Genomic DNA, 14,166 nt, shown 5'->3' on the forward strand with positions numbered 1-14,166 from the left:
TCATAGTGCTTACCCAGAATGCCCTGCACATACCCAGACCCACCCCCACCCCCACACCGAGCAATGCTCAAAATGCTTCCCATTATTACTGCTGTCTCTTAACTGAAGGAATGAGTGGCATCCTCTTGTCAGACCATGCCAACTACAGCCACACATCTACTCTTCACCTCATCCCCTAAGCCTCACTAGACGCAAGACCAATTTCTGATGAAGTTTCTGAGGGTCCTGGGGTCCATTGATGCCACTGATGATCTGGCCCAGTGCCACCCAGCCTAGATACTCTGTACCCCGGGGTCAGAAAGAACACACACATTCAACATTGACTTTCATGGTATACGTATTGGGAGAAGACGCTTGATTTCAAGGCGAACGTTCCGAGCAGCAGCACACAGAAATGAGCTGGGTTCTGAAACTCTAAAGTGAGAGACACACATTTCACACCTGTGTATGGCCTGTACTTACACATAACTAGTAACAGCTCTGTCTGCAGCCATTCAACCCAAATTTTATTGTCCTAAAAGTTGAATTTAAAGAGAGCACAGCCTGTATAATATTTTATTTTTAAAAAAATGCATGATAGTTGTTCAATATGCTACTCAGGCACTGGATAATCCATGCAATAAAATGACAGCTGATCAGGATAGAGGAGAACTAGGGTGAGGACATACTAAAAAAAAAAATGACACTATTGTCTCCTGAAATCTTTCCAACACAGAGTGATATTAAAAGGCAGTCTCATACAACTGATCATTTTAGAGTAACATTTATTAAATTTCATCATTTATGATCACTGTTATAACCAAATTAGCCCTGGCAGAAGCTCTGACAGTTAAAAACAGAGAACATATTGATTTTTCAACTACTTTCTTACATGTTTTTTACTTCTCATGCAATGCTCATAATTAGGAAAGACTGTACACTCAATCTCTCATTTTATTAAGACATTCTCCAAAAGCTATTCATAGACACACTAGCCACCGTTTCTTCCAACTATGTATTTACACTCTTTTGTAAAATGTATAATTGTAGCCACATAATAGTTATGACAATAAGATCATTTCAGGAAAAGGTTACAATAAAGAGGCGCAAAATCTGAAGAAACTGGAGCATATAAAAGCCGCCTGAGCACAGCACACACAGTTGAGTATTTTCTATTTTCCAGCTCAAAAGGACACGCTCCAAGTTTTCTTAGAGGAGAATTATCAGGAGTGCAAGAAGAACCGCCTTTCGTGTCGTACAGGCTGAGAGAAGATCAATGCCTTCGAGGAAGAGCTCTGTTCATTATCGTTTAGGTCTGTCTATATCATCTATAGCTGCTAGGAGCTTCTGTCTTGCTTTCTTATTAATATGCGATCCCAGGCAAACATTCACCAGGTTGGTCAACTGCTTCGTTGAATATTCCTGCCCAAAGAGAGAAAATCCAAATGTAACACCCAATGCACTGGAACTGATGCTTCTGATTAATACAACAGAGCAGGCAGACATCTGAGGCTGGAGGATGGCTGAGCGCTGTGGCCCAGCGAGAGTGCTGGAAGGCACAGCTGAAGCATAAAAGACAAAGGGCTCTGGTGTCACACGGGGGAGGAGCAGGGGTAGGATATCCTGGAGGCTGGCAGCAACCACCTCTGTCACTATGACAGAGCAACATAATGTGCTTTCGTCACTTTAAAGGTCGCACACTTTGTACTTGTTTTTGTGGTAGTCTGTTTTCAAATTATCAAAACACATTTCCATTTCACATTTTAAAGTACAGCATACATTTTATACTTTAGCTAAGAATCTCCAAAGGAACAATGACTCCTTACATCCTACAAGACTTGTGCTTGCTGTGCGTTAAGGTCAGAAGAGGCTGCTGGATCCTTTGGGTCTGACTGGCAGATGTTTGAGAGGCATTATGTACATGCTCAGAGTCAAGCTGGAAAGAGCAACACATGCTCAACTGCTGAACCATTTCTCCAGCCCCAAATCACTCTCCTTAAACTCCTCAGATTATAACTGTTGGACAGTTAGTAAAATGAGGACTAAATATCCTAACTGTCCAAATCTACCTAGCTCATGGGTTTCAACAGTGCACTGTTAGGATGGGCATAGATACTTCCTCAGACATACTGACACACTGTTTTTCTCCTGGATTAACAGGAGTTAAGACAAGGAAGGACAACTGTGTACCTTCACCTTGTAAGAGAAAAGAAAGTCTAGGTGCACTGAAGGCATTGTAAAAGACAACACTATTTTACAGCATGAGGCAGTTCGTTCCAACCCCTTAGCGAATGGTTTCATGTATGTACCTATCACCACCCCGCAGAGTTCCTGAGCCTGCTCAGCACTCAGTATCCACCATCACTGGCCTCTGTATTGCTCTGGCGGGTTGTTGGAGAAGCTCCCTGCTTTTTTGCCTGCATAGAACTGGCAGGAAATTCCCTGGAAATTGTCATTGAACTACAAATACCATCCAGTTAAAGCTTCTACAATGCCAAGTTAAAACATTTACTGACTGTACTAAAAGAATAAATCCTAAAAGGGCAGCATTTTGCATCAAGTAACAAACACTTAAGAGCTTTGCTTTCTCTCCTTTTGCACCCTCTATATCCATCCTCACCACCTACCCTCACCCCCTGCACCAGAACTGAACACTCACTCAGCAGTCCATCTGCATATAGGGCTAGCATTTTGGTTCTCAGATAGAAGTGGAGTAAGGGTAGTGAAGTTTTTCTTAATTCTGGCTTATTTATCAAAAAGTCCTTAAAATAGCATGGGTTTTAACTTGCTTACAACACACTAGATATTCTAACAAGGCTCATTTCATCTTTTTATAATGTTAAAACTCAGAAGTATTGAGATTTGGTGATTCCTCTTCCTGTTTCCCCGTTTCCCTGTCTCTCTCCCGACACCCCTCTCTTAGTGGTTCCTATGTAGCTCAAGCTGGCCCCAACTATGAAGTCAAGGCTGCTTCTGAACTTAGGCTACTCCTGCCTGACTGCTGGTAACGTTAATATTCTCCATGTTTTCCTCAAGACCCTTTTACAAGCTGTTTATCCAAACAAATGAAGAGGAGAGCAGCTGCCCTCTGCCAAGAATGTTTGTGTTATGTGTTCAATAAAGTGTAGAGGTCCAACATTCTACATAACTGAAGAAAACCTACCAAACTTTTATTAAAGGTAAAATCTCATGCTTGTTAAAAGTGTAGCCATGGGGTTGGGGATTTAGCTCAGTGGTAGAGCGTTTGCCTAGGAAGCGCAAGGCCCTGGGTTCGGTCCCCAGCTCGGAGAAAAAAAAAAAAAAAAAGTGTAGCCATAAGTATTAAGTACTTTTGAATCACCCCTACAGGCCACAATGATGAGGACGCTACCATTTTACTATTTAAGAGTACAACACTCAGGTTCTATAGCTAATGAGTCATTTCAGCGTTACTATCCTCTACTTGTCTTGACAACCATGTTTACCTCTTCCTACGATGCAGCACAGGAAAACCATACTCATATTCTGATCCTAGGGCACACTTCAAAAGGGCTCAAATGGATCTGAGCAGACAAAGGACATTGCCTAGACAGTGTGAGTACGGGAAAAGTGACCTCAGTGTGTTCCTTTGTATTTTATTCTTATGATTTGGAGTCGCACAACACCCAGACAAGAGCAGCACATGAGCATACACCAACCCGTTCTTACCCGGTGCTCTTTGATCCAACGCTCCATGTCATTCTCAGTCAAGTAGTAGGCTTTGATATATGTTTCCACAAATTCTTTATCAGGAATAGGCCTAATGTCAGTTAGTTTCTCGAGTTTCATTAAAAACTGTTGAAAATCCAATTGCATCAAGGCACGTCCCTCGTTACTGCACTTCTTGACATTGGCGTATCTAAGAGATACAAGGAGGAGGTAACATGTGATGAGACAGCAAGAAGGGGCAGGAACCTATGCTCCAGAACAGGCTGTGATCGCACAACTATGTTCAAACACTCCAAAGCCAAACTCAGGTTAGAATCCATTTCAACATTGTAGCAACTCAATGAAAAAGGAACAAATGAAATATTTCTCCCATCAACACTGCACATATTTTCCATAATAAAATAACTCATGGATGTATTCTTATATTTTTGGTTGTGAGCCTAGCTTTTAATGACTGAGCCATCTCTCCAGCCCATGGATGTATTCTTATACACTACTGAAATACTGGGTTTTAAGGTGGGTGCATGATAATACAAATACGGCACAGAATTTGAGTACTCTTAAGTCAGTGATGTATTCAATGTTAGAAAATGAGCCATTTCTTTTAAGGAAAAAAAAACTGACCAGAAAATCATAGCTAATATTATTTAGCAATCAATGGATTTTGTGTGTACGTATTTTTAATAAAGTGGAATATGTGTAAACTTAACATATATTTGTTGCTTTTTATTCAAACAAATTTATTTTCATTACTTCTACACTATGGCTGCTGATATGCTACCTTACTTACATATGACACTGAGATTGTTCTTTTAATAGGTCAGACCGACCACTTTCCTACTTTCTAAAGCATTCTGTCTGTCTGTCTGTCTGTCGTCTCTCTCTCTCTCTCTCTCTCTCTCTCTCTCTCTCTCTCTCTCTCTCTCTCTCTCTGGGTTTCCTCTTGCGTAGCCCTGGATGTCTTAAACTCGCTCTGCAGATCAGGCTGGCCTGCATATATCAAACATATATCAAAGCCTACTACTAGATTCAGAGATCTACCTGACTCTGCTTCCTGTTTCTAGAGGGAGTGCTGGTATTAAAGCTGTGGTATTAAAGGCCTGTCCTGCCTAGGGCATTCTTTTCAGATGATGATGATGGTGGTGGTGGTGGTGGTGGTGGTGGTGGTGGTGGTGGTGGTGGTGGTGGTGGTGGTGGTGGTGATGATGAAGAAGAAGAAGAAGAAGAAGAAGAAGAAGAAAGAAAAAAAGACAAAAAGGAAGAGCGAGCAGTCGGATGAAAGATGGTATGAAATTCAATGTGCACATGGTCTCTGAAAGAGCTGTTTGCCTCTCAGGCCCATTTTCCTCTGTGTGTCAGATGAATGTATGCACACAGTAGGGACAATGTCGAGTAAGAGGGAGAGCTACCGTAAAAAGCCTGAAGACATGGGCAACCTGGAGACTGAGCACCGGGCATGGAGAAGCCTTCCGTGCATCTGAACACGGTGGGCCTGGACAAGCTACACTCTTAAATCTGGGCTTTCTGATCCAAGGTTTCCCACTGACAATTACCAGCTGAGGTAAGTCATGAGTTGTCAATAAAATCTGTGAAATCTTTGGCTCAGTAAATAATCTTCAATAAATGTTAGGAATACTCACAGAATTACTAGATAATAATTATCAGCTACTTTCAGATGATCTAATGGCTCTGTATTCCTCATTCATCTGCCATCTTGGTTCAGTGTCAGTATCAAGAGAATAACCCTCAGGAGACAGGCACACTAACCTACGGCTCCTTTTCAAGCTTGGATCAAGCATGGCTGCCATTGGTCATCAGCTCTATTGATGCTTTCCATCCATTAAATCATAGGACATTCATTCATATGCTACATTGTAATTTAAGAAACAATGAATGCTTTCATGAAACTTACCCTTCCACAATAGTTCTGTTAGCTAATCGTATACAATGTTCCCAAAGTATATTTGATACAGGCAAGGGTATCCGAACTCTCTTAGAAACTTCATTTAACCGCTTGTTAAACTGTTCAAATTCCTAAGAGGGACACAAGGCATGACTATAATTTTAATGCCACAATATTACAATTATTTTTTAAAAAAGAAACAAAAAAGATCCAAGGATGTAGCTATTAACTAAATGAAGCAAAAAAGAAAAATGGGGGTGGGGTGGGGAGTGACTTATGCCATAGACAACTTGGACTTAGTGAAAAAGTTTTTAACAATATAATCAGGTCTAGCAAAATGGCTCGCTCAGTAGGTAAAGGCCCTTCTGTGTAAGGCCAACTCACAAAGTCTTCTGATCTCAGGCCCATATAGATCTCTCTTTCTCACAGTAAGTAAACAAATAAACATTTTAAGAAAAAGCATAGCACATTATACCAGAATTTATCTAAAGAGAAATAAGCATCATAAATTGACTAAACCATATAAATCATGCCTAAATATCTCAAAATTTTCTATGATTGGACTAAAAAAGCTATTGGCTTTAAGAAACAGTTTTGGTTTGTGTTTTTAATATTCTTCTTTCATATAATACATCCCACCACAGTTTCCTCTCCTTCCCCTCCCCCAATCTCTTCCCCACACCGCCCCTCTTCCCCCAGAAGGATTCCCATCCCCTGACTCTCCTGCTTACCCTCAGACAAGAGCAGGCATTTCAGGGGATATCAAAATGAAACTCAGTATAAGAAGCTATAATAAGACGAGGGAGGCAACTCAGTGGAGGAAAAGGGTCCCACAAGTAGGCAAAAGACTCAGGGACAGACCCTAGTCCCACTGCTAGGAATCCCATAAGAACAACTCCCATAGGCTCCCTGATCTCTCTGAGCTCCCATGAGCCCTAGTCAGTTAATTCTTTGGGCTGTGTTCTTGTGGTGTCCGTGACTCTTCTAGTTCCTCCGATCCTAAAGTCTATTTTAATAATCTTTTAATTCAAAACTAACTATTCATAGCTTGTCAGTATTCCTGGTAAATAAAAAAACCTGATACATAATTTTCTTTCCTAACCATTACTTAGCATTTAAAAAATGATTTGAGAGTTTCCTCGTAGTCACAAAAGTTTAATACACAGGAAAACAACCATGAAGTATTTTCTATCAACTCTTAACTTTCACAAGATTACAGTAGGGAACTTGAGTGACTGTGTAACAGCAGTGAAGAGTTCATTTCGGAGGGGTACTGCCATCTAAATGCTCATACACAAAGAAATGCCCCTGACTCCTCCCTGGGATGTAATTCATACAAATTTAAGAAGGGTTACGGTAGAATTTTTCTACAGTTTTCTGGATAGAAAGTCACATGCTGTTTAGCATATCGGGACCAACATGTGCTCACAGGTCCTAATGGGACCCAGGATGACAGGTGAGCTCAGCCCAGGTGAGCTGCCACAGAGACAGCAGCAGTAGCCACTGCTCTTTGCCTACATCACAAAGCACAGCTTTTCCTGTCGATTTATTTTTAACAGTTCATTGCTTTTAATTATTTTTTGAGGAACGTGTCTCCAATTCACCAAGCTTACCTTTTGAAATCAAAGTTAAATAAGTAATTGCTCTCCATCAGCTGTTTCATTTCAGGGACCTCACAGAGCAGCAGCATGGGCTACGGCATTTATTCATGCATCTGCTACAGTAAACTACTTTGGATTTCAAGTCATAGTTTGGTAACTTTCATTAATATTCTACTTTAGACAGCTATAGGCTTCATACGCAAACTGACTGTTTATTGCTGAGCTCGGTGTGCACGAGCACCGCCTGCTAACTGAAGCAGTGCGTTTTACTCTGGATTAGAAGAGAGCAACAGCATGGTCTGCCTTCACCCAGTTTCAGGAGAGCAAAATAAAGAACAGAAGACATCAGATGATTAACTTTTAAGCTTAAAGAAGGCCCTGGGCCAATAAAAAAGGACAGATTGAGATTAATAACCTCAGTGAGATTGGCTCTTCTTTAGAATATTTTTGTTCCAGGAACTAAGACAGGGCAGCAAGCAGTGCCCTTCAGAACTGTGCCCTGAGCACAGAATTCTTTTTCCTTTATCCCATGTGTCTGATTGTGGGCATGGGCTATGGTCCCAAAATTTTGTTACCTCGAGCTCATCTTCTAAAACCCCAACCCCAGGGTGACAGTGCTGGAAGTCAGGTCTTTGGAAAGTGACTAGGTCTTGAGGACAGGGTCCATGTGCCTGGGGACTGGCACGTTTGTAAGAGGCTCAGGTCAGCTGCCTGTCCCTTTTCATCGCTTGAGCATGTGCTGGGAGATAAGATTGGTGGGAGATCAGCCCAGCCTATACAACAAATCTGTCAGAGCCTTGACAGTGGACTTTCTAGGTGTCTGAGCTATGACAAACAAAACAGAACAAAACCAACCAAACAAAAAAAACACCTACCTTGTGTATTGTCTCAATAAAATGAAGAAAAGGCAAAAAAAAAAAAAAAAAAGAACATATTGTTTTGAAATGAGGAGGTACCATTATTTATAAATTGTCCTTGATTTCTTCATTCCAAATTTAAAGCAGCAACCAAATCTCAGAAGACAAGTATCTCTCAGTTCCAGGCCAGCAAAAAGCAAAACTCAAAGACTCACGATTGTCACTCACCCTTTAGATCTCCAAGCCTAGATCCTGCCAAGCGCACCCTGTGAGTCTTGAGACAGCAGAAAGTCCCACAGAAGCACTGTAAGCTGTGGTCAAGCACTGCAGCCCAATCCTACTTAACCTGTGTTCTAACCTTCAGCTCCATTGGTTCTCAGGTACCCTAGCTACTAAGAATGATTGTAAATGAGACCAAAAGCAGGACTTTATAGGTCAGGTTTTCCATGTTGATAGGGATGAAAAAGAACTCTGTGGAAATTACTTTCCTTTTCTCAGATACTCTTTCAATATTAGACTCCTTCTGTGACCAGAATGAACAAGTGTCATTCCCTCTCTCTGTGCTGGGCGTGTTTGTTCACAGCATTATATACCAATAGATACTAAACACCTCAGGCTCTCTGTGTATGCTCCTACCTCTATACCAACGTGGCTATTCCTCAAAGTCACATAAGTTCCTTAACTGGCAACTACCTGGGCAGATTTCTATCAGGCCTGGTATATATCAGGTGGTCATAAATATCAACTGACGCACAAAGGAAAAGAGGCGAGCTGCAACTCCTTTTAGGGAACTTACAAAAGCAGGCATCGCATATAGACACCTGATGCATAAGACCTTGCAAAAGTAATGTGATTTATAGAGAACACAACCTGGACCAAAGAAGACGATCCTGTCAAAGGAGCACATGCTGAGCTACAGCCATGACTCTAAACAGAAATACCTTCCTGTGTTTACAGATAAAGCTACTGGGTTCTATCAGAAAGGTAGCCATGGCATGCAATAATCAAACTAACTCAATGTTAGAAACTTGGAGCAAAATTTAACAAACAAAACACAAATCTGCAAATATCACAGATCAAAACAAGCACGGAATTTAAAGGTCACATACATCAATTCAAGCCAATTCCAGAAGTGAGTACCAAACAACTAGAATCTGATATTTTAGAGCCAAAACTCTTAATAAAAGTGATCATTGGCAAAGGTTCTCAGAGCACTTGCCTTTAGCAATGCATCTACATAGACGTTGTGCTGTGACATGATCTCTTTGACATCCCACTTCACATTAGTCATTAGGAGAAGCATCTGTTCATAATCAATAGCTTTACCAGCCACAATCCAGTAAATGGGTTTGCGCAGTTCACTGGCAGTTGAGACTGTCTGAAATGTTCCAGAGAAACAAGAACAATTATTTCTAAAAGTGCTACACCTAAAAAGAATAATTTGCTCTTTTCTAGTTTGTAAAATATATAATATACAATTGGAAATTTCAATTAAGAAAATACTTTAACATGAGGCAATGGCCCTGTTTCCACTTACCCCATCTCTCTTCCTGGTCCTCTTAGCTTGGGATTCGATCCTCATTAACAGCTTTCAACTGCCCCACCCCACCCTATGGGTGCCATGTAACAGTTTTTCCACACCTTCAGAGATTCCTTTCCAAGCGCACCCCTCTCCCACGCTCCCAGACCTTCCTGATGCCCTTGGAATACAACCTAGTCCCAGGCTGAGAGCCTGGGTGTAAAAGGCTCTTTTGCCTGTCACTCCAGATCCCCTCCTCTTCCCTGCTCTGACAACTTTAGTTTTCCTTACACACTCGTGTCCCCCCAGTTTGCTCCCTACCCAGCTGTTCCCTAAGTTGTTTAATCTAAGTCATGAGCAAATAGAAGAACATTTTATCCAGCTCCCCTGGAGCCTTCACTCTTGTGATATAGTAACAAACAGCTTAGGAGGTGGCGATGGCCGCACCTTGCCAGTAGCTGAAATGACAGACAGGAGCATCTGACCTGGGAGTAAAACTGCTGCAGGAAGGGCTTTTTGACTGCAGGCATCACAGCATCCAAATGTGGCTGAAGGAACTCGAACTGCTCAGCCAAGAACACTCTAAAGAGAATGAATAACCATGGGGTAGTTATTGCAGGATTTTGAACCTGTTGTTGTTCCTGTGTAATGAAGCTGTTAAGAACAAAAACAACTGAAAACTGTTTTCACTTTAGTAACTTTATACTGTGAACTAGACAAGTTTCCCTATCACATTATAGCAGTGGATGTTCATTTGTGAGTTAAAGAGTCATTTCCGGGACATTCGGGCTCTAAGGTATGGAATTACATAGCTTTTCATATGCAACATACGAGCCCAAGTAACGTTAAAAAAAAAAACAAACTAAAAATAGAGCTTTTCTTTTTAAAAGAAAAGGGTTTATTTATTTTATATGAGAATGTTTTGCCTGCATGTGCACGCCTGGTGACCACCAAGGCCATAACAGGGCATCGGATTCCCTGGGACTAGAATTATAGGTGATTGTAACCCACCATGTCAATCCTGGGAACTGACCCTGGGTCCTCTGCAAAAGCAACACATGCTCTCAACTGCTAAGCCAACTCTCCAGTCCACGGCTTGTCTTTTAGAGGATTTCTTTTAATTCCACTCAACGTATTCAATACACTGAAACTTAAGAGCTTCAAAAGGATATCTGTCATAACCCAACAATCCTAACAGGCTGTCTCAGGAGAGGCAGGCATATATACACTGGGTAAGTGCTCCTGGACTGTTGCCTGCAGATACTCTATCACTGAATACTGTTTTACTTGGATTTCTGTTATGTATGGGCTGTACCTTATGGAACAGTCTGCATGATTTAACTGAATTAACTTGGGGGGTTAAGAAAGACCAAAAGGCATTCTTGCTGATGCCCAAAATAAATTCTATGTAACAATAACAGTGGACTACAATTACCATGGATTCTACTAGGAAGCAGAAATATATCATCCATTTATTTAAAGTTTTACTTAACAAGGACCATCTTTTTAACTATCAAATCTTAACATATTTCCTTACATTGATTTATATAATTAAAGCCAACCATAAAAAGCCAAGGGTGGTGGGACCACTGTAACCCCAGGGGTGGTCAGGCAGACAAGTGGATCATCGGGGCTCACTCCTAGGCCATTGAGAGATCCTGTTTCAAGCCAGGTGAACAGCATCAGAGCGATGATATCCAAGGCAGTTCTCTGGCCCTCATACATACAGAGACATACACCTGCACAAACATGAGTCTCCCATACACATGAACACACACATACACATAGACACAGACACATGCAACCATGCAACTATAAAAAAAAATCAATTAGTAATCTATGCTAACATATATTTTGCAACAATGTGTAAGTGGTATTTAAGAGTAGTAGTAGTAGTAGTAGTAGTAGTAGTAGTAGTAACACAGCAGTAGTATATAGCAAAAAGTATAATTACACAATGCTTACTTCTCATAATTTTTCCTTAAATATTTATGGCAAACAACTGTTTTCAACAACTTACAAGGATTCTGTGGCTACCACTCTCTCTGCCAACCCATACAATGTATCCCCAGATGTCAAAATCACTAGCTGATTGAGGTGTGGGCTGGGTACCTTCTCCTTTCTTTCCTCGGCTGCTGTGAGAGTGGCAGTAGGATCAGCTGAGCCCTCCTGGAAAGACAAAGCACACAGTGGAAAGAGCAGTCGCTAGCACTGAGGACTGGCGACGGCGGACCACGGGGCTGCACACAGTGCACCTCACAGGCACAGGCACAGTTGATGCATACTTAGCTTCGGCCGCTCTTTTTTGCTTCTATGCTTTGCAGCTATTGGGATTTTCCTTTATATATTAAATTAAGATAATTCCGTCTGTTACCCAATATAACATGCTACCACATGTACACAACCTAAGTTAGCCACCACAGGAAATCTTCAATAACTGACGGCTGTTCAGAGAGCAATGTCTCTCAAAAACTGGAAGCTGAGGGTCTGATCCTTGAGAATTATGATGAAATAGCAACGTATGGTTTGATTAATTATTTCACAAAGAAAAAACGGAACCCAGGTAATCTGGTATACTCTCAAGAAGGCAGGACTAGAACGCTGTTATAAACTTAAATCTAACCGCCCTGTATATGTGTGGTTTTGATGTGTGACTCTAGGTGAGATGGCCATGGCTACGCTGCACTCCTTGGCACTGGCCAGGAGACACTGCATCACACAAACAGTGCCGCGGCCAATAGCAGAAAATCCGTGGTCAGAAAAATTCTCACGTGAAATCCCTACATCTGATACTCACTGGAAATCCTCTCCTTACTATATGATCTCAGCTTGGCACCTAAGTAAGCAGGGTACAAGTCACACATGCCTCTGAATGCAACAGAAATATATCTCCTATTAGAAGCAGTCTAGGGAAACAGAGTATCTTCAAGTCTTAGCTAAGTATGCTCAACTGGCTACATGAAGTAGCCAGAGACCAGAAGTCGGCCAAACACTTAATAGAGCTATGTGGATGGAAAGCTGCCCTCCATGAAACACGCATGAGAAACTGCTGCTGACAACACCATCCTCACTAGTAACTAGTGAGTAGTCACCAGTAACTAGTCACCACACTCAAGGTCAAAGAAAGATAATTTATTTACTACTTTTGAGGGGGCTTCAGAGGGTAAAATTACCATTGCACTAAAAACTCCCCAGCTCGTGCCCTCCTTTTCTCCCATCAACACCGCAAGTTAGGCATCAACTTCTCTGGCGATTAGTTGTTTACACCAAGTCTCCATAAGAAAATATACTCCAACCAACTAGCCAGCTACAAAACTGCCAGGCTACGCTTATCGACAGGAAAGGAGCGTGGGGCCCTCTGAAGGCAGAAGAGAACTTTCAGTCTCTAGTCATGGCAGAAGTCATGCTTTTGCCTCTTGCTGCCATCATCCTACCACTGTAAAGAGAATTTAAATCAACAGATTTTCTGGTCAGATTGAAAATGCTTCTTTAAGTAATCAGAGATTCAAGCTGGGTGTGGTGATAGATATCTGCAACCTTAGCTTTAAGAGGCTGAAGCAGGAGATCACCAGTCTGAGGCTAGCCTGGGCTACACAGCAAGGCCTTGTCTCAAATAAACACTGAAAGTTGGCCAAAGGTTTTAAGCAATTTAGTTATCACCACTCTGATGGTCTGAATAACAATGGCTCTCAGAGGCCCATGTATCTGAATGCCAGGGAGTGAACTCTTTACTAGGATTAGAAAGATTAAGAGGTGTGGCCCTGTTGGAGGAAGCCTGTTACTGGGGTAGGCTTTGAGGTTTCAAAAGCCCATGCCAGACCCAGTGTCTGTCTCTGTCTGTCTGCCTGCCAACTCCCACCTGTGGATCAGGCTGTGACTCTCAACTACTGCTTCTCCAGCACTATGCCTGCCTCCCCCATCCTCCCTGCCATGAAGATTACAGACTAGGCCTAGGAAACTGCAAGCAAGGCTCGATTAAATGCTTTCCTTCATACGTTGCCTTGGTTGTGTTGTCTCTTTGCAGCAATAGAACAGTGACTGACAGTCACCAAACAGAAGAGTAAAGACTCATTTCTGGGACGAGATCAGTAGCTGTCACTTCCTCATGTGTACTTCCTCTATTAGACCTTGAAGACTTCCCCTTGATGTGGGAAACACATTTTTAAATTTTAAACGGAATTTAAAATTATTCCAGGTAGCATTTTTAAGGATCAAAATGGATCTGCCATTTATAAATTAAAAGTGAAAAATCAGAAGATATGGATAGAGAAAATAAAGCCATGAAAAAGTCTAAAGTTTATAGAGCCAAGTAGGAGTAATGTGAGGAAAAGTATTTCAGCTTAGCTCTGAGTTGATTGGTTATTCCTTATTGGCCTATCCACACACTGCAGCAACTCTGCCACGCTTTCCAACATCATGGAAACAAGTTAAAGTTCATATACTAACTTAAAAATAATCTAGATCAAAACTATTAAACAGCAAACGAGATTTTTCTGAAACAATAAACCAAGGCTTTTATCTATGCAATGGTATAAAAACTAACAGGAAAAACAAAACAATACAAAAACAAGACACCCAGAAGGAAATGGAAACTATTTTGAAAACTTGGGCTGTACTCTA

The 14,166-nt window shown here is 41.5% G+C and overlaps 1 protein-coding gene across 3 annotated transcripts in view; it reads right to left on the reverse strand.

Moving 5' to 3' along the window:
• Positions 1-747: 747 nt before the first annotated feature.
• The window catches only part of Vps50 (VPS50 subunit of EARP/GARPII complex), a 103,294-nt gene continuing 89,875 nt past the window's right edge, over positions 748-14,166 (reverse strand). For all 3 annotated transcript variants that reach the window (XM_032906980.1, XM_032906979.1, XM_032906978.1), the window contains 6 exons: positions 11,567-11,715; positions 10,032-10,128; positions 9,247-9,405; positions 5,579-5,700; positions 3,667-3,856; positions 748-1,401 (listed from right to left, as the gene is read on the reverse strand). In XM_032906980.1, coding sequence (XP_032762871.1) covers positions 1,282-1,401; positions 3,667-3,856; positions 5,579-5,700; positions 9,247-9,405; positions 10,032-10,128; positions 11,567-11,715 — 837 coding nt within the window. In that variant the 3' untranslated portion in view covers positions 748-1,281. The remainder of the gene's footprint in view (positions 1,402-3,666; positions 3,857-5,578; positions 5,701-9,246; positions 9,406-10,031; positions 10,129-11,566; positions 11,716-14,166) is intronic.

This window comes from Rattus rattus, chromosome 6 (assembly GCF_011064425.1).
Source record: "Rattus rattus isolate New Zealand chromosome 6, Rrattus_CSIRO_v1, whole genome shotgun sequence".
Taxonomy (NCBI): Eukaryota; Metazoa; Chordata; class Mammalia; order Rodentia; family Muridae; genus Rattus; species Rattus rattus.